The sequence below is a fragment of the Thunnus thynnus genome, chromosome 15 (assembly GCF_963924715.1).
Source record: "Thunnus thynnus chromosome 15, fThuThy2.1, whole genome shotgun sequence".
NCBI lineage: Eukaryota > Metazoa > Chordata > Actinopteri > Scombriformes > Scombridae > Thunnus > Thunnus thynnus.
The window spans coordinates 9,762,265-9,780,168 of record NC_089531.1 but is presented as its reverse complement, the minus strand read 5'-3'; the positions used below and the strand labels follow the sequence as shown (position 1 = coordinate 9,780,168).

Sequence of the window (17,904 nt, the reverse complement as noted above, 5' to 3'; positions counted from 1 at the left end):
GAATGTTAATTATTCACTGAGAGTCATGAAAGTTTAATTGTCATGCTCTGGTCTGAGAGTTAATTGGTTATTTGTGCATTAATTAATCTAAAACAGAATAGTAATCTCAGCTCTTAAGAGTGTGGACACCATCATGGTGGTGAATTTTACATTCTCTTGGTAAAATTATGCTGCCAGTTTTGCTGTAAAGTAGCCTAGAGGGAAATAATGAATGGACAATTGTGCTCTGGTGTTGGATTTTGTTTGAAAAGTCAAGCTTCTACAGGAAACAAAGGTTGACATTTGCTTTGCAAACCAAACATTGCCTTCATTGACTCTTTGCTGTCTCGTCTGCCTGTTTCCCCCTGAAGACTACCAGCCAGTGAATAATGCATCTACATTCACGCTCGACCTTCAAATACAAAGCAAAAAATTACCGCAGGATGTTCTATTTTATGTGGCTTCTTTATGCTGTGTTATTCCTCTTAACATCAATGAGGAAATGTTTGGTAATGAGTAGGGGTTTAATTACAGCATCATAGTAAAGGGTTTTACAAATGACCGCACAGAGAGATGCTTGAAAACAATCATCTCAAAAAATACCATCAGTGTCTTAAAGTTTGAAGTAAAAAAAGTGAAAGTTTTTCATGTTTGCCTGAACTTTTCTGAGACTTGTCAGTCTTTTTCAAACCCTTAGGGCAGAGAAAGATGCAACAGAATATAACAGAAAAGTTGTGATGAATCTACATGGGTACAGGTGAGGTGGGAAAGTAAGTATTTCACCAGTTTTTGCAACACTTCCTGTTCCTGATGCTCTGATTTCAATCCCAGGGTATAAACTTGTGAATTAAACTATGGAAGTATTCAATAATATTGTATGTAAAAGTAAAAGTAAAGTACTGTGACATATAACTACATATATTACTACTATATATATTATCTTATAGTGGATTTATGCATTTACAGAGGATTAACGTGTACTCTATATTGCAGCTTACTACATTGTGTTACTCTTTCTCTAGCTTATTGCCTCTCCTGACAACATCAGCCAAACTTATAAGTTCTCCTGGAGTCCCTCATGATCCAGCAGGTCTATTAAATCTGTTTAACCTTTGCGTTTAGAGAAAATTCTACAGACTCAAAAGATGTCAAATGTCAGACATTTTCCTCACCCTCATACCTCTGAACTGGGACGCTTCTTAAAATACCGCACTCCTCAGAGAAATGTTCCAGAAAATTCAGTGTCGACATAACACTTCAGGTCCCCCTCCCTTTCTCCCTCCAACTTTTTTCCTCTCCTTGTGATGCTCAACCGCATGAGAAAAAGATGTCAGAGAAGTGTAAGGCTTCACACTATTTAAAATAGCTTTCATCTGTTCTCAGGTGCTGTCTTAAATCCTATTGGGGCTGACAGAACAATTCAATTCTCACTGTTTCTGACAGATGCTCCTGTGAAAATAATGGGGTCTACTGCATTTTCTAGTCCACTTTACCTCATAAATTATGATTTATTTCAACATTTAAGCTCATTATGCTTCAATTTTAGCTTGTTATAAGTGTTTGTTTTGTATTTCTCTGTCAAAACCTGCCACTAACACAATTACCATTCATTTTATACTTGCTCACAACCATCCTACCATATTATTTATTACTATGTCAGGCGTTTTGGGGTGACATGGCAGGAACGAATCAGCACCACGGAGAGCTCCTGCATCTGTCCGTCGTCACGGGCAACGCCCCGGTAGTAGCCTGGCACCTCCACGTCATGGCTTTTTGGATGAAATTTTTTTGAAAACAAACAAACAAACAAACCAATAAACATAATTATACACAAAACATACATTTGTATAAGAGGTGTATGTATTTAAAAATGCTTATAGCTGTGGTCCTCGGTTCTGATTGGCTGAGTCACGTTCGGTACCGTTGGAGGAGCTCGTGCCACCTGCGCTCGTAGCCACATAACGGTTCTTGCGTCGCTAAGCAACCACGTTGTTTGGCTGCCGGTCAACAGATAACGGTTAGCGAAAAAAACAACAACGTTAAATTAGCTTGGAAATTCAAATTTCTTATTTTTAGTTAATCACATCTAAGTGTATAAAGACAACCGTTATTTTGTTGAAGATAATTTGACGGTATGTTTTATTTATAGCCTAATATCACAGTTTGCCGTGTTTACGTTGCTACGTAATATTTTAGACGCAAACGCCACTGTCTTCTCTTTTGTTCCCCATTCATAAAGCGACTTCTGTATCCTGAAGATGTGTCAACGTAAACTGTAACCCCCCCTCCCTTCACAAAAAATAGGCGGCTGTCCCTTTAAGGGTTATGTAGCAGAGCTAGCCGATGTAGGACGAGCCGACCGTGCGTCTGCCTGCCTGCGCTCCCGCTGCCATCCCCATCATGGCCTCCACACAGCCGCCACCGACACCACCGAGGATGAACCGACCAGCCAGCGGCCCTTCACTTCCCGGAGCGGAGACGGACGTCAAGCCGAAGCAGAGGCACCGGTAGAGGCGAGCCGCGCCGGGGAGAGCCGCCTCACATCCCATGCCACCCCGGTCTCCTCCATGCCTTCGTGTAAAGCCAAGTACAGCTATTCGATAAAGAGGGGTGCGAACCCGGGCGGCGGCGGCGGCGGCAGCGGCGGCGGCGGCAGAAACATGACAACCACCAGGGATTATTCTGTTAATCTGTCGGTGCAGCAAGTGCTGAGCCTTTGGGTGCAAGGGACGACGCTGCAGCACTTCACAGGTATGCGGAATGAAAGGTGCCGTTATTCTGCTATGTTTATATGTTCAGCTGCTCCATCAGCAGCATGTAGCTACTGTAGAGTTTATGCAGCCTATAACGGTGGTATTTTTTTTTTTTGTGCGCGTCCATTTTTAAAGCAGAATAAACCGGCACGATATTTCTGCTCACATGCTTACTGAGCAGAAAAGGGCAGAGCTGTCCCCATGAAAAGGGGGCATTTGTACCACCTCAGCCCCCTCCCCTCCCCTCCCCTCCCCAGCCGGTGAATAATTGCAGGAGAATGTGATGCCGGCCGGGCTACAACAAAAAAAAATGCCACTCCTCTGTCCACGCGTGCGGCGTCAGTGGATGCAATAAAAAATATCACTACATGCAGCTAATCAATCTTTCTGCTGCGTGAATGCGCCTTGGCTGTGTAGTAAATGAAGTGTTGTCCTCCCACCCTCCTCCTCCTCCTCCTCCTCTCTTTGTCTTGCAGTCCTGTAATCAAGGGGGGCAATTAGAGGTAGCATCCAAAACTCTGTCTGGGATGTTGAAGAGTCTACAAATAGTGAGAATTAGTGAAAATCCACGGTTTTCTCAAGGTAGTTTTGAATGATACAGCCAGCCAGTGTCAGCTTTAACGTTGTGGGTGTTAATAAGCTGTAAATATATGATTTGAGCATCATTATGGACTGATAGATGTCAGTTCTCGTAACAGATGGTGATGCCTGTCAATAATTATGTGCACCAAGAAAGGAAAAATGTCCGCAAACTGTTCTTTTATTACACATGGACCTGACTGACGAAAGTTTTAACTACAAATGGCCTTTCTCAGGTAAAGGTGAGGATCTGAACCTTTTCTTGAGGATGACAATCCGTACGGAGGAGTCTCAGCTTTACCAGAGGAAAATAGTCTGAGGTCGAAACATGAAATAAAAACAGCATGTGGGCATTTTATCTTTTCCTCTACAGGCAGGAGGCACTTCCTCAGCAAGAACTTGATACAACAAAATTGCTGGCCACCATCTGTTCAAAACATTGTCATTATTTTCTAACTTTTGAAAGGACTAAAACTCTAAAAGTAAAGAAGAAAAGGGGCGATGTATGTAGGAACAACAGGATTGTTCTGTTGCATAAACACAAGATTATAGAAATTCTTGAATTCCTCCCTACAGCGTGAGAGTGAAGCAAAGGCGGACATGTAGTCATAGCTGAGTTGGCACAGAGCCATCTTATGAAATGCAGCTGACATCCTGTGTTAAGAAACACATCAAGCCGGGGCGAAAAAAGAGGTAGTTAACGATGCTGAGTCAGCAGGAAGCTGCAGCGCATGTAGAAGTTTGCGGAAGCGAAGGTGCAGCAGCAAGTAGAGAGCTGTGAGGAGCTGACGCCCGGATTTTGGTGAGCAGGGTTTACTGAAACTGCCACCTGATCCCCCTCAACCCCATAGTTCACCAACCAGGTGAAAAACGACCTCCTGACACATGAGATAAGGTCAAGGGGAGAGTATGTGAGCTCTGAACAACAAGAGCAGTATATTCCAGAAGCAGATTTTTAAGATATGTAAACCTCATTGCCCTTTCTTTGAGGCTCTGGGGAGTCAGTTAAACAGATGTATTTCCTGTTTATGATTTATGTGCTTGCAGCAGTTTCATTTCAGCAAAACATGAAAGGGAGGTGTGTTTTACGCTCTATGGTTTGCAAATATTAGGGCTCAAGAACACATGACTTGACTTGTCATCCACCCAGGTTTACATTTACTGCCCTTAATTAACATCACAACACATACTTCTATTGAAAATAAGGCAGAACAATAAGATCTATAAGATATAGATCGAGAGGATCTGTATCACGTTAACCGTCACATTTATCTCAGGTACATTTACATCAATACATGACATTTCCACTCTCCTTGAATTTTACACATTTGTCTGGATTAATTCCAGTTTGATAAGTTAAAGATTCTTGTCTTTATGCTGATTGGTTGCTTCAGATTCCTGGTTGGATGACAATTGTTTCACTTTGATTATACTAGATATAGACTATTTATTTATAGTAAACTGTGATGAGAGTAAATTTAAGATGTTGTGAATTTGATAAATTCGGTTTATTGTCAGGTAATGGTGCGACATATGCATAAAATCCTTTATAACGGCATAGGATATGTGTTTTTATTAACATGATATCAATGATATTAATGGATAAAATAACTAGAATGTCTGTTTTTGGCTAATCCAGCAAATTAAATACCTGACATATTAAGGTGTTTTATCACATCAAATCATAAATTGTATAAAAATACAAATCCATAAAGCAGTTCTGCTCATTGATCAGCAACATTAACCACAACGGCTTCATACATCCAGAGATGTTAAATAGAGTTAAAAAGAGAGCAACTATTTCGATATCCGATTTATCATTTGCCATTTTTCAAGCAAGTTCTTTGATTGCAGCTTCTCAAATGTGATGATCGGCTGTTTTTCTTTGTCATATTTGACAGTAAATTGAATATCTGAAGGTTTTGGACTGTTTGGACATTTCATCGACTACATGGTCAGTCGATTAATTGAGAAAGTAATTGTCAGATTAAAACGACTGTTGCAGGCGTAGTAAAATGTCTCTGTTGACAAAATACGTATATAATCTGTCAGTATATCGTCCAACCGTGACTGGAAACAGCTTCGGCAGGATCCTCTCTGCAGTGTTCATCATGGGACGAAGTCAAGACGGGAACAGTTGTATCTCTACCAGCCGGCCATATCTGCCTCTCTCTCCATGCTGTGACAAATCCATCATTCTTCCTCCTGATAGGTGAACTCAGCACCCCTGCAGAACTCCTACTTTAGGATCCTGCAGTCTTACCACTTTGACTCGCTCATGTTCTGCAGAGGCCTGTGCGCTCCTGTGAAAACTCTGACCTCTTATCGAGGGACCAAAAACATGATCCCCTGCTTTTTTTTTTTTTTTTTTTTACTTTACTGTTGACATGCAAGCTCTAAAGCTGCCGTGCTGACAAAGACCTTGGTCTGTAGTTGCGGATTAGCAGAAGTTAATGCTGTGCTTTGACTGTGTTTGGCCTGTGTTCGTTCGTATCTCTGAACATGACACAGCACTTGTGCTACGTGCATCTCTCGCTCCATAGGTGCGCTTTCTCAGCCATGACCACCTTCGCTGCGGTCCCCTGAAATTAAATGTTCGCCTCACCTTCCAACATCTGCTAAACTGGAAAAAAAAAATGGACCTGCCAAAAAGGATTTATATCAGCCAGAGTAAATAACAAGCTGTGTACTTTCTCTCCGTAGTTGTTCATTTAAATCTTGATCACATTACATTAAGCTTGTAATTCATCAAGAAGTGCAGCAGAAATTCATCTAACCGAGGCTTTTAAACGGTCCCGGCCAACACGGCAGGTTACTGTTACAGATTTATACACTGAAGACAGATTTTACTGACATTTGGTTCTCAGCGGGTGTTGGTGTCAAACCCCGCCCATCAGTAGTCCCTCTCAGGGTGCAGTCAGTCCGTTGTGGTCACGGGACATGACAGAGGAGGAGTTTGTTGGACACGTCCTCCTGTGGCCCTGCATGCTCCCACGTGGAGCACGGTGTAAATCTGTCCAGGCTTAAGTTGAGTGACAGATGCCCAGTCCGTGCAACTGGATCCAGATGAGGGATCATTACGGAGCGGGCGGGGAAGTCTCTGTCTCCCCGCACTTCCTGTATCCGTCTCTCTGTCCCGTCTCAGACGTCTCCCTCCTCCCCGGCTTAATGGATGGAGACGATTGTAGAAAGACGACAGTGGAGGCCCTGTGATCTAACTGTATACCGCGTCCAGTCATGCAGGACAAAGAGCCGTCCTGTTACTGAACTGTCACATCTCTTTCTGCCCGGCTCCACGGCTGACTGCCGGATCAATAAGTAGATGTAGGCAGTCAGTCGAGTGTAGAACAACTAGGTTAAATGGATATGCTAAGGAGCTCCCTCTGGGCTTGAGCCTTGAGAAATACTGGAGATCGTTAAATGTTTACACCGCACAACAATGTCCCGTTTCCTGTTTATATTCCACCGTCCAAACAAAACAGACTCTGTCCTTTTACACAACATTCCTTTGCTTTGGATTGGTCATTCTTGTCCACGGACGCCCCCTTTCCTCAGTCGATCTCTTTTCTTCTCAAATAATCTCATGGCCAGCTGGCTATTCCTCGCTCCCACGGTGCCAGTGGTTCTAAGCAAGGCCCCTCTCTGGCGAAATGTGAAAGCCAGCCTGTGAGACCAAAAAAAGAGAAGAGAGAGGGATGAGGAGGAAGAGGATGAGGGAGATTTCGAATTGAACTGACCTCTGATTAGGTCCTGCGTGGTTGTTCTGTTTTTTGTTTTTTTTTTCCTCATGAAATCAGTTATTAAGGCAGCACCGTCTGGGCCCTGTAGGGATGCATGTTTTCTCAGAGATAACAATTGTGTTTGGTGGAGCTCGGTGCATAATTAGATGATTGTTGGCAGTTTGGGAACTGAACAAATTCAGCATTTTTAGTTTCGCAGCTGGAAGAGCAAAACTGCGATTACTGTTTCAGTAATGTTGAATTGTTTACCTTCAGTCCAGATGAGGACGCTAACAAAAGCCTCCTGTAAGCTATTGTTTCAGGCGAGATATTCCATTTAAAGCTTAATGTCTAGCTCGCAGCAGCTCGTCTGGAATCTCTCTCCGAGCAGTTTTATGCATCCCACCTCGGGTCCATTACCATGGTCGCTTGCTTCTTTGATGAGCCCCAACTTAGACTGTGGCTGCTGTAGATTGAAATCCTCCCTCGTATCACAGATGTGTGCAGCTCCAACTGTGTCTCTGTGTCCTGATCTGTTGCTGCAATATGTTCTCGCACAAAGAATTTAATTTGTAAATCTTTAAACTGCATCGGGGAATCTTCCAGTGCCCACAGAGCAGCATAGCGTTTTTTACTGAGCAGTGTAATTTCTGAATTTGCATGACAAGGAAATAGTATCTTTACTGAATCAGTGAAGAATATTTATCCTTTTCTTCACTGCAATGAAAATAAACCTGCATTAACACCATAGACTGTGAGAGGTAATGGACGTTGCCACCATGACGTCACCCATTGGTTTGTGGACTCCCATTTTGAAGCCTCGAGTTAGCGTTCTGACAGTCGCCATCTTGGATTTTTGGAGCCAGAAGTGACTATATTTGGACGAGAGGGTGGAGCTGACCCTAATGCTAGCTGCTAGGTTGATTAGCACGGTGCATCTAAAGCTTATGGTTACATAACAGGCCTACAACCATTAAAACAAAACACACATGCAAGTCCGTAGAGGGTCTTTTAGTACAACCTAAAAACACACTGAAATAGCGACAGCTACAGCTACACCTATATCCTGTGAATATGGGGTTACACCATGGTTACGTTACCTAACCGACATTGTCACCATTGTAGCAACTTGCCTGTGACGACACCCACCTGTTCCTCAAAGCGGCCACGCCCTTAATTATGCATAACTTTAAGCCTTAATAAAATTTAAACAGGTGAGTTATATAAAAATTCACCCCCGTACAGTTGTCTCATGAACGGGGAATTAGCTATAGAGACCAAAATCGTTCTTTGTACCAGGCTGTAAACATGTTTATTTCTGCTGTAAAGTTGGGCATTTTAACATGGGGGTCTATGGGGATTGACTCATTTTTGGAGCCTCAAGTGGCCATTCGAGGAACTGCAGTTTTTTGCAGCTGTGCGTTGGCTTCATTTTTCAGATTAACACAGATATTTTGGCCACTTGGGGGCAGCAGAAACAAACTTTAAACACAACATACTGTATTATCACCTTACAAAGTTGATGTTGCAGGCAGCCAACTAGCTCTGTTTTAATCTCCAATTCCTGATGCAGCTTTTTTGCAGCTTCATGATCCACTATGTTCAACAGCTCCTCGCTAACTTGGTGTGTGTCGTTGGTGCTGGATATGTAGCATATACTGGGTTTCTAGCTTTTATTGCTAAAACAGCTGTCTGCTGCATCTGACAATGAAGCACAGGAGCGAATCATGATCCCACTTTGTTTAACTTCCTGTTCTAAGGTCAAGAATGAACCTTCAAGCTCTATTTTTATTCCATCTTGTCTTTATCAAAGTTAAGCCTTGGTAGCTACCAGTGTTGGTTGTAGGTAGGGCTGCAACTAACAATTGTTGTCATTATCAATTAATCATTTAATCTCTAAGATCTGGATAGATATTCAAGATATTTATATATTTAAATAATGAAAAATGACCATCACACTTTCCCAGAGCCCAAGGTTTGCAATTTTTGCTTGATAAATAGATGATTTCTGTGGATCAACTAATTGCAATACAACAATGTAGAAGCACTCCATTACAAGTAGAAGTCCTGCATTCAAAATGTTATTTAAATAAACTTTTAAAAGCAAAATGTACACAATGAATCAACAATAAAAGTACTCAATATGCAGCAGAATGGCATAAGTGTACAGTATATTATATAGTGTATTGTTATACATTCTAATACTGGATTATTAGCACTGACGCATTAACGTGCAAGAAGCACTTTGATTTGCAGCTGATTGAGGTTGAGAGACAACTTTGCATATGGTTGTGTAGTTCAATATAAAGCAATGTATCATATCTCATCTGATGATACAGTTTTTATATAAAATCCAGCTGTCAGATAAATATAGCGGATAGAAGAAGATAGAAGTGAAATACTCCAGTAAAGTACAAGTTCCCCAAATTTGTACTTTAATGCAAGTTGAATACGTTCCACCACTGTTATTGAAAGACTCTCTATGGCCTTCAAACTTTCTGGTTCAGTATGTTTAGTAGCCGCAGATGTTTAATCAGTGACGAGGCATAAAATAGTTGCAGCTCAATACAAAAGAAGAGATAAGCGAAGGTATAAGCTCAGCATATTCAGCTTAAAATGATAAGTTATCTTATTATCTTTATTAGCAGCAATGAAAAAATATGAAACATTAAAAAGGAATACAAGCAGAATTTCTACACAGGCTCTTAAAACTACGATACTAAGTTGTGAGGAACACGCATACGAGACATTTCTGCTGATAATAAGACACACAACTACTGATAGAAAAGTTTGGCACTTAGAAAGAAACTCAGCAACTAACAAGCCAACTCTGCTCATTGAACACCTGCTTGTTAACACCTCACTGAGCTGGCTCAGTAAGCGAAAAGTCCCTGACAGGCTCGGACCTAATTGGCTGTCACTGATAAGGAATTATGAAGACGAACAGGTTAAGAGGACAGCGTGTGTTCGTACGAGAGAATCTGGGAGCTTTTTCCACAGTTATTTGACTCATTTCAGCAGAAATCGCTCTTCTGTTTAGTTAGAAATTCTTGGAAAACACTGACGTTGTTTGTTTTTTTTCACATTGTATGTTTTTGGGTCTGTATCTGATGAGCCCTCCCGCCTGTGCTGTGTTTTGTGTCTCCCTCCCTGTCAGAGATGTGGTACTGGGTGTTCCTGTGGTGTCTCTTCTCCTCGCTCTTTGTCCACGGGGCGGTGGGGCTGCTCATGTTAGTCATGCTGCAGCGCCACAAGAGGGGCCGCCTCATCACCCTGGTGCTGGTCAGCGTGGGTTTCCTGGCCTCCCTCTCCGGAGGCGTCATCACCAGTAAGTCCAGTTACTCCACTCTTCTTTTTTTTTTTTTTTTTTTTTTTTTTTGTTAATCCCTTTTCTAAAACTGACCTCAACTGCATTCAGCATGCACTCAGCCAGAAGAAGACGGGAGGTGACAGGGAGGGAAAGACGGCGGGATGTAGGAACTGTGTGTGTTAACTCCTGTCAACCAGAGGAAGACAGGAGCTGACAGAGAGATGGAGAAGGAGGGAGAAAAAAGATTTCACTCTCGTGTTAACCTGGTTTATGTTCCTCTTTTGTTTATGTGGCACTGAAAGCTTTAACTATGTTTTGGTGATACTGACAAGACTATTTTGTGCTCATTTAAAGATGCAATATGTAAGAATTATGTATGAATTTCAGTTTAAAACATTTAAAAAGTAACTAAAATTATCAACAGAATGTGAAGAAAGAAACAGTTTTGACGTTATGTATTGTGTTGCAGAGATATCTACTGAAGTTAGCATGCTAACCAGCTAGCCCTGGCCCGTCCTGTCTCGTAATACCACTTTGTACCTCAAGAGGCGATAGCGAGTCACTGTAGCGTCCAGTCCAACATGAGAGGATGTGAGAGAAGTAGCACTTCCTCTTCTGGGTCAGATTTATTCAAGCAAACGTTAGCTCAACTTTAGCACTGAACTGATATTATTATCATACTTAGTCAAAGTCCTAGTTACTTAGTTTGCTAGCTAACAGAGCACTGATAATGCACCATTGATTTGGCGCTATCATAGCGTAGCGTAACATAACGGACACCCCAACTTTCTGGTGACAAAAGAAGCCGACGTCTAAACACAAGCAACTAATAACATTTTCTAAAATTTACTCTGTTTGATCAAACAATAGGATTATTAAATTGGACCAGACATTCAAGACCCACATTACATCAAATCAAATCCCAGCTAATATCTTGTCTCAGTGTGTAGGGTTGCAATTAATATCATGACATTAATAAGAACATTTTTTTCTGATATTGATGTGCTTTATATCACTTTATGGCAAAATATATGCAAATTAACATGTAAAACAAATCAATTCTGTCCTGTGCTATGAGCAGTAATGTCTTATTTAATGCACTGTTATATAAGACAATAAAAAATCCAATCTGTCAAACAAAACCTTCAATAATTCATTTAGTTTGTTTTCAATTGCATTTGACATTTTATTCCACTGAAACTCCATAAATGGAATATTGAACTTATAGCCCGACGGAGGAGGCTGATACTGATATTGATATTCAGGAGTTTAAAAAATCTGATAATGATATATCAACTGATTTTTTATATAATAGAAACAATAATATAAGAACATAGATTCTTGATATAGGCCCCACAGATTTGTGCTTTATATTGTTTTGTTTTTTAGTGATAAATACATACTGAGTGTTATACTTTTACGGTTAAAAAATCAAGTTGTCAGCTCAGTTGTCAAGTCTGGTGGATAAACTATGTAACAGAGACACTGTATCTAAATGATATCAAGTTAGTTTGACAGTTCTGTATCGCAATTCCTTGTTACTTATCAGTCTGACACTTTCGCTGATATCAGTATATCTGCAATAAGCTAATATCAACCTGGATGATTTTAATGGTGTAGCTCTAACTGAAATATTACTCAGACTGCCTCTTGCTGTCCGTCTTTACTGCTGGTCGTCTGCTGTCTGTCTGCGCTCTCTGGTCACCTTTTTGGCGTTTGTCTAGTTACCAGATATCATTTAAGCATTATATCCTGTTTCATTAGTTTCAACTCACTGTATCAGTGTGTGAATAGACCTAAATCTATCAGATCATGGGGCAGAAGCTCTTCAGGGCTCACCGAATGAATCATTCTCCATCATCAGATGCAAGCTGGCCCCCAAAATAGAAAGGCACTTTATTATTAATGTGTAGCAATCAGGGAGAGCAGACTATTGACTGTGTGCGCACCCCGCTCTCACCCTCGCTGTGTACACTAACCTGGCTTAAAGTCAAAGAGCGGCGGGGCAGAGCGAGGCGATCTCAGCCGAGCAGCAGTAAAGGCAAGGTCGTGTTAAAATCCAGTGTTTTCTCTCTGTTTTGTTTAGTTTTTAGTTCAGTTTTTCAAAATCAGGCCTCTCTGTTTTAGATTAAAGATTCATAAAAAAAAAAGCTCCCCTGCGATGTTCCGTCACTGTCTGTCTCCATGACGATTGCTCAGACAACATATTGTGAGGATAAGCGTGACAAACTGTTGTGGGAAGAGCAGCGAGGCAACACAGTATGTGGCTGGGCACTAAATAACGTCCCCACAAGCTGTATGGAGCCACACATGAATGCTCCCCATCTTTTAATATTCACACACACACACACACAAAAAAAACAAAAAAAACGTCTGCGGCTTTTGTGCAGAATACTTGACTCCCGGCGGGAAGCTGCGCCGATGGATAGAAAAGATGAGGAAGGATGTGTTTGTCCTTTGTGCTCCTCGTTGTGAGCGGACAATCTGCGGTAATGGTGACAGGCCGTGACAGACAGCTGTTTGTGCTTCTAGCCCATGTGTTTACTGGTGTGTATTAATGCACGCGATGTGTGTTTTTCCTCCCACAGGCGCAGCGGTGGCGGGGGTGTACCGCGTGGCGGGGAAGGACATGGCACCGCTGGAAGCTCTGGTGTTCGGCGTGGGCCAGACTACCCTCTCTGTCATCATATCCTTCTCACGCATCCTGGCCACTCTGTGAACCCTCGACGAGTTGAAGGACAGACGCCGCCACAAGAGGAGCCGGTGAATCGAGCCAATCAGAGACTTTAAAAGTGCTCATCATCGGGCTCCCGGGTTTGTGGAGGCAGAGGAGGAAGCAGAAATGCTCTGGACCTTTGGGGCTGGATGCAGCACACACACAGAGAGAGAGAGAGAGAGGGAGGGAGCCCCCCAGTGTCTCTGTTCTGTTACTGCCACATTCACAGGAGCCCCTTCTCTGCAATACAGAGGGAACTCAATGCAGGCCGGTTGTCTTCATATCAAAGAGCAGCACCAGGCGGAGACGGCGCCATCCTCAGCTTCTGGACTGAAAGCCATGTTCGGGGTGTTTTCCAGAGTTACATCAGTTCTTTGTGCCAACGGCCTTCTCTGGGACATCCAGATGCCTTTGTGGCCACTGACTCTTGAAGGCTTTCTGTTGCACTTGTGGAGAAAAGATTTTTTTTTTTTTTTTAAACAAAAAAAAAAAAAAAAAACAGCAACCTGTAATGATGATCTGATGAGTTTGTGATCCTTTTAGTGATCAGAATGCATTTTAAGCGCCGCGTGAGAACAAAAAGTTGAGCAACGAGGGGTGTTTTAGGGAGCGACAACCCAACAGTGTTCATCAGCAAAAACACCTTTTTCGTCAGTGTTAGATATCAGCCTCACCTCTCAGTCATCACGTACAGATTATCATGATCATTCCTTTTTCCTTAAATGGCTTATTAAAAGCTGCACCATCCAACTCACTAGCAAGATGCAGCTTTGAATTTTGCACTTTGTAAATGTTGGAGACGCTCTTTGCCTAAGAGGTTTGAAATCAGTTGACGTGGAGAAGAAAAACCAGCATCAGTGCTACGTTCAGTTTGTCTCGATTGATTCATCGTGTGCCAACGACAGCTGTGATCGGAGGATCAGAGGAGTAGTTCAGCATTTTGGGAAATATGTTTATTCGCTTTCCTGACAAGATTTTGATGAGAAGATCGATACCGTTCTCATGTCTGTCCGTTAAATATGAAGCTGGAGCCGGGAGACGTTAACGTAGCTTAGCATAAAGACTGGATACAGGTGGAAACAGCTAGCCTGGCTTTGTGTAAAGGTAACTGCCTACCAGCACATCTAAAGCTCACTAATTAACACGTTAAATCTCAAAGAAAGAAGTTTGTACAAGAAACAAAGTGCAAAAATGACCATTTGCTGTTTTATGGAGGACTCTGTTGGACTATTTTTTAGCTATAACCCACCGTAAAAAAGCTAATTGTCATTTTTACACTTTGTTTTTTGTACACATTAAACAAACGAGATATAACGTGTTACTTATTGATCTTTAGAGATGTTGATATATGTAGACGTTGTTACCTTTAGACAGAGCCAGGCTATTTCTTTCCCTCTGTTTCCATTCTTTGTGCTAAGCTAAGCTAACTGCCTTCATATTTACAGTACAGACATGAGAGTGGTATCGACCTTCCCGTCCAGCTCTCTGCAAGAAAGTGAGTAAATGTATTTCACAGAATGTGAAACTACAATATACTTTTCCTTAAACACAGACAGAAAGGCCTGTACGAGCCCCCGATAGTGCGACGACGTGGTGAAATTTTCTTCAGCAGGCTTGATTCAGGTCTAAGATCAGGATCGGATTCCTCTTATTCAGGTTTAAAGAACGGTGTTTTGGCATTAAAAAAAAAAAAGGTTGTTTTGCTGCTTGAGAGTCTGCTCTGACATACAGTATTTCAGACAAACTATTGTGTGTCTGTGAGTCCTAATGCAGATTTTTTTTTTCCAGCCCTCTTCGGCCCGCCATAGTGTTCCTAACAAGTCTGCACCGCTATATAAATTCTCCCAAAAGACAGATTCTGCTGCTCATATTGCCATTTTTCTATGGCTCCCTCTTTAACTGCCAGTCCTGTCTTTGTTTTTATTTATTAACCCATGTTCCTTAAGTTTAACTTTCGCATATTGCACTGAATCTAACCTGCCTTGTTATAGCACAGTGTGCGATGATACTACTCTGGTGTGACCCGATCCAGTAAACAGCGATAACACACGGAAATCAGTGATAATATACGCTTGTAATGTTGTTTACTGTAAAGGTTAATTTATCAAGAATGTGCTTGAATGAGCCTGTATTTACTGGCTGATACACCAGTTTGAGTTTTTCACTGATAGTTTAGTCACTGGCTTCTTAATTTACTTCTTATTATTTTACTTTCAGTGCTCATTACATGACCCAAACATAAAACAGATCCCCCTTCTACACAGCACCAAACCCACGGTGGAAGGAGTTAGGTTGTAATGCCAAAGTATCGCTCATATTCTAGCTTTATTTATCATCTTTGTCTCAATTTATTGATTGATATCACAGCCAAGATTTTAGTTTTATTGCTTTAGAAACATTTTGCACATCGGCTCGGGTATCAGAAACCCCCCCCCCCAGACTCATGGTAAAACTTTATGAAATTGTCAACACAAAAAAAAAAAAAAAGAAAAGAAAAGAAATGGTTGTTCGTGTCGTTCAGTGTGCGTGCTGTTTGTGGCTCTAAAGGTAAACACCGTGTATTTATAGGAGTTATGTAATTGACACGACTCACCTTCAGTATCGGCTCAGCACACAAGAGGGCGATATTGCACAGAAATTAACTGGCAGCAGGAGCCCGAATGCAAAGATGATTGTGGCTACAGAGTGTTTTGATACAGACGAGATGTTTTCTAATGTAATCCTGTTGTTTAAACTACAGAAATCTACAAAAATTAAAAGTGTGAAAAACCCCTATTAATATTCGGAAAATGAGAAGTCATCCTGAACCCCTTTTTATCCAACTCAACATCGTCCATACTACCCTTTTTGAATGTTTTAGCTCAATTTCAGGGACCAAAATGTGAGTTGCTGCTGATGACTCGCCTGCTGTCATAGCAATGAAATCTCTGTGAAGCTGTTTTTTTTTTTTTTGGGAGGGGGCAGTTTCTCTGCATGTATGTACGTATGATTCATTAGGAGACGTGACAACGTGAGTGTTGTTGTTGCTGTATTCGGTGTTGGTCTGTGTGGTTGTGCATGTGAGTACTACTAGTATAACAGGATATTAATTTATTTGCTTTCATTAGCAGGGTTGCTCACATTCTTTAGTGGGCGCCCTGAAGCATCAAAAAGGGTGAGGACCTAATTGTAAGTGACACCGTGTTCAGAGAAGTCGTCAGAGCAGCTTCACTGTCTTACATAACGTGTTGGAAATCTTCTTTTTTTTTTAATTTGCTGTGTTATTTGCCGGCAAGCACTTGCAAACTAAAACGCTTACATCCTGAGCTGTATATAGCCATACAAAGTGGACAAAGTCTTCACCGGAAGATAAAAGTGTGACAGCGGACATGAACAAACTAACCACCGGATAGTGTTTTGATATCCACACTGTTCGAAGTATTCACACCCAGTGCCATGATCGCTTATGAGTTTTGACGAGTGAGGATATTGTTTTTTTATTTTCCGCTCCAGGGCCTGTGATTCAGCCGCCGTCTAAAGTGGCTTGATGACACCGTGAGTGTGAGTGTGAGTGTGTGAGTGTGAGTGTGAGTGTGTGTGTGTGTACTGCAATATCTAAGGAGACACCCAGCAACTAATAATCCCTTCTAGACTTATAAAATGCCAACGCACTGCGGCGAGATGCCCAGCTCAATAATCCTGTCTCTTTCATAGGCTTATATCTAAAGCTGCCCCCCTCTTAAGTCTACAGTTGTCCAAATGCCACATATTCCCCCCGGACACATACTGTGTACCCGCTGTGATTGCATGTGCAGTGCAGCTCAGATAATGTGTGAATGGACTACGGACAATCCAACAAGAGACAATGTTGTACAAAAAAAACCCAAAGTGGCACTTGTAGATAATGTACAATATGTTCTTTTTTAATTTTGTACCAGCCAAACAGCTGATATTTATAACTATTGCCTATTTATGTACAAATTGTTCTCCTGTACATACTCAACTGTCAGTTGAAATAAAAATCTTTTTGCAGTATAAACGCTCTGGAGTGCTGTTTCCATTTCCTCAGTATGTATAGAACCATTTCTTTTCTTTCTCTGCCAGTAAAAGCTGCAGCGGTGACCGTGTTCTCGCTTTCCCGCATCAGTCTTTCACACCATAATGGAAGAGCTGCTTTTACCCCTCTTCATCTATCTGCCGTCCTCCACCTCTGTGCTCTTGTGGTTTATCATCACTCTCCCTCCACTTTCTGGCTGCCTTTCAGTTTCCTCCTTCCAGGTTTTTGACTCTTTCCCTCCCTCCTCTTTCCCTTCATTACATAGAAGAAGTGGAAATACTTTACGAGTTGAGGAAAGAAAATGTTTTCCAGCTTTAGTTATAAACTTGTCAGATACACAAACTTTGGCGTTGACTTTCACATTCAGAAGAATCATTTGAATTCTTTCAGATAATATTTTTTCTGTTATGAGCCAAATCAGCTTTTTAAAGGCTGGAAAATCTGCTGTGTTGTGTGGATTCAGTACGATCCTGAAGATCAGTCATGACGGCAACAGCAGCTTTAAACATCAGGAATGCAGATTTTTCCGTTGTTTATTTGAGATTATTTATTTAGAGTTGACAATTGTTGATTTTGGAGTTATGTGTCTACTCAGAGAGCTGATAATGACTCTGGAGAGATTGTGTAAAAGCATCTAACAACAGTGTTAAATGAACTCTGACATTGTCCGTCTTGTTATATTAAAGTAAATAAGCATTGATACTTTTGTTGTGTACTAAACTATTCAAAGCAAATAATAACTTGAGGGAACACTCAAGTACTTGTGAACAGAAGTAATTTTCCCCTCAGACACTGCCACTTTCAAATTTAAT

General features: G+C 41.5%; 1 protein-coding gene across 3 annotated transcripts; it reads left to right on the top strand.

The window, feature by feature from the left end:
• Nucleotides 1–1,891: 1,891 nt before the first annotated feature.
• On the top strand, nt 1,892–17,074 carry tmem170b (transmembrane protein 170B). 3 transcript variants are annotated; one of them, XM_067612437.1, is made up of 4 exons: nt 1,892–2,111; nt 2,284–2,730; nt 10,188–10,358; nt 12,929–17,074. In XM_067612437.1, exons 2-4 carry the CDS (start codon nt 2,547–2,549, stop codon nt 13,057–13,059), a joined length of 486 nt encoding a protein of 161 aa, XP_067468538.1. In that variant the 5' UTR covers nt 1,892–2,111; nt 2,284–2,546; the 3' UTR covers nt 13,060–17,074. The 3 variants fall into 3 exon arrangements, with proteins under 3 accessions (XP_067468538.1, XP_067468537.1, XP_067468539.1); XM_067612438.1 differs by having other exon boundaries at nt 1,908–1,996; XM_067612436.1 differs by having other exon boundaries at nt 1,892–2,730.
• The last annotated feature ends 830 nt before the right edge of the window (nt 17,075–17,904 follow it).

Bases quoted from the DNA above. Each gene is read 5' to 3' on its own strand.
- tmem170b (XM_067612437.1), top strand. From the start codon at position 2,547: ATGCCTTCGTGTAAAGCCAAGTACAGCTATTCGATAAAGAGGGGTGCG. The intron at 2,731-10,187 runs GTATGCGGAATG...CCTCCCTGTCAG, and splicing joins GACGCTGCAGCACTTCACAG to AGATGTGGTACTGGGTGTTC. The intron at 10,359-12,928 runs GTAAGTCCAGTT...TTCCTCCCACAG, and splicing joins CTCCGGAGGCGTCATCACCA to GCGCAGCGGTGGCGGGGGTG.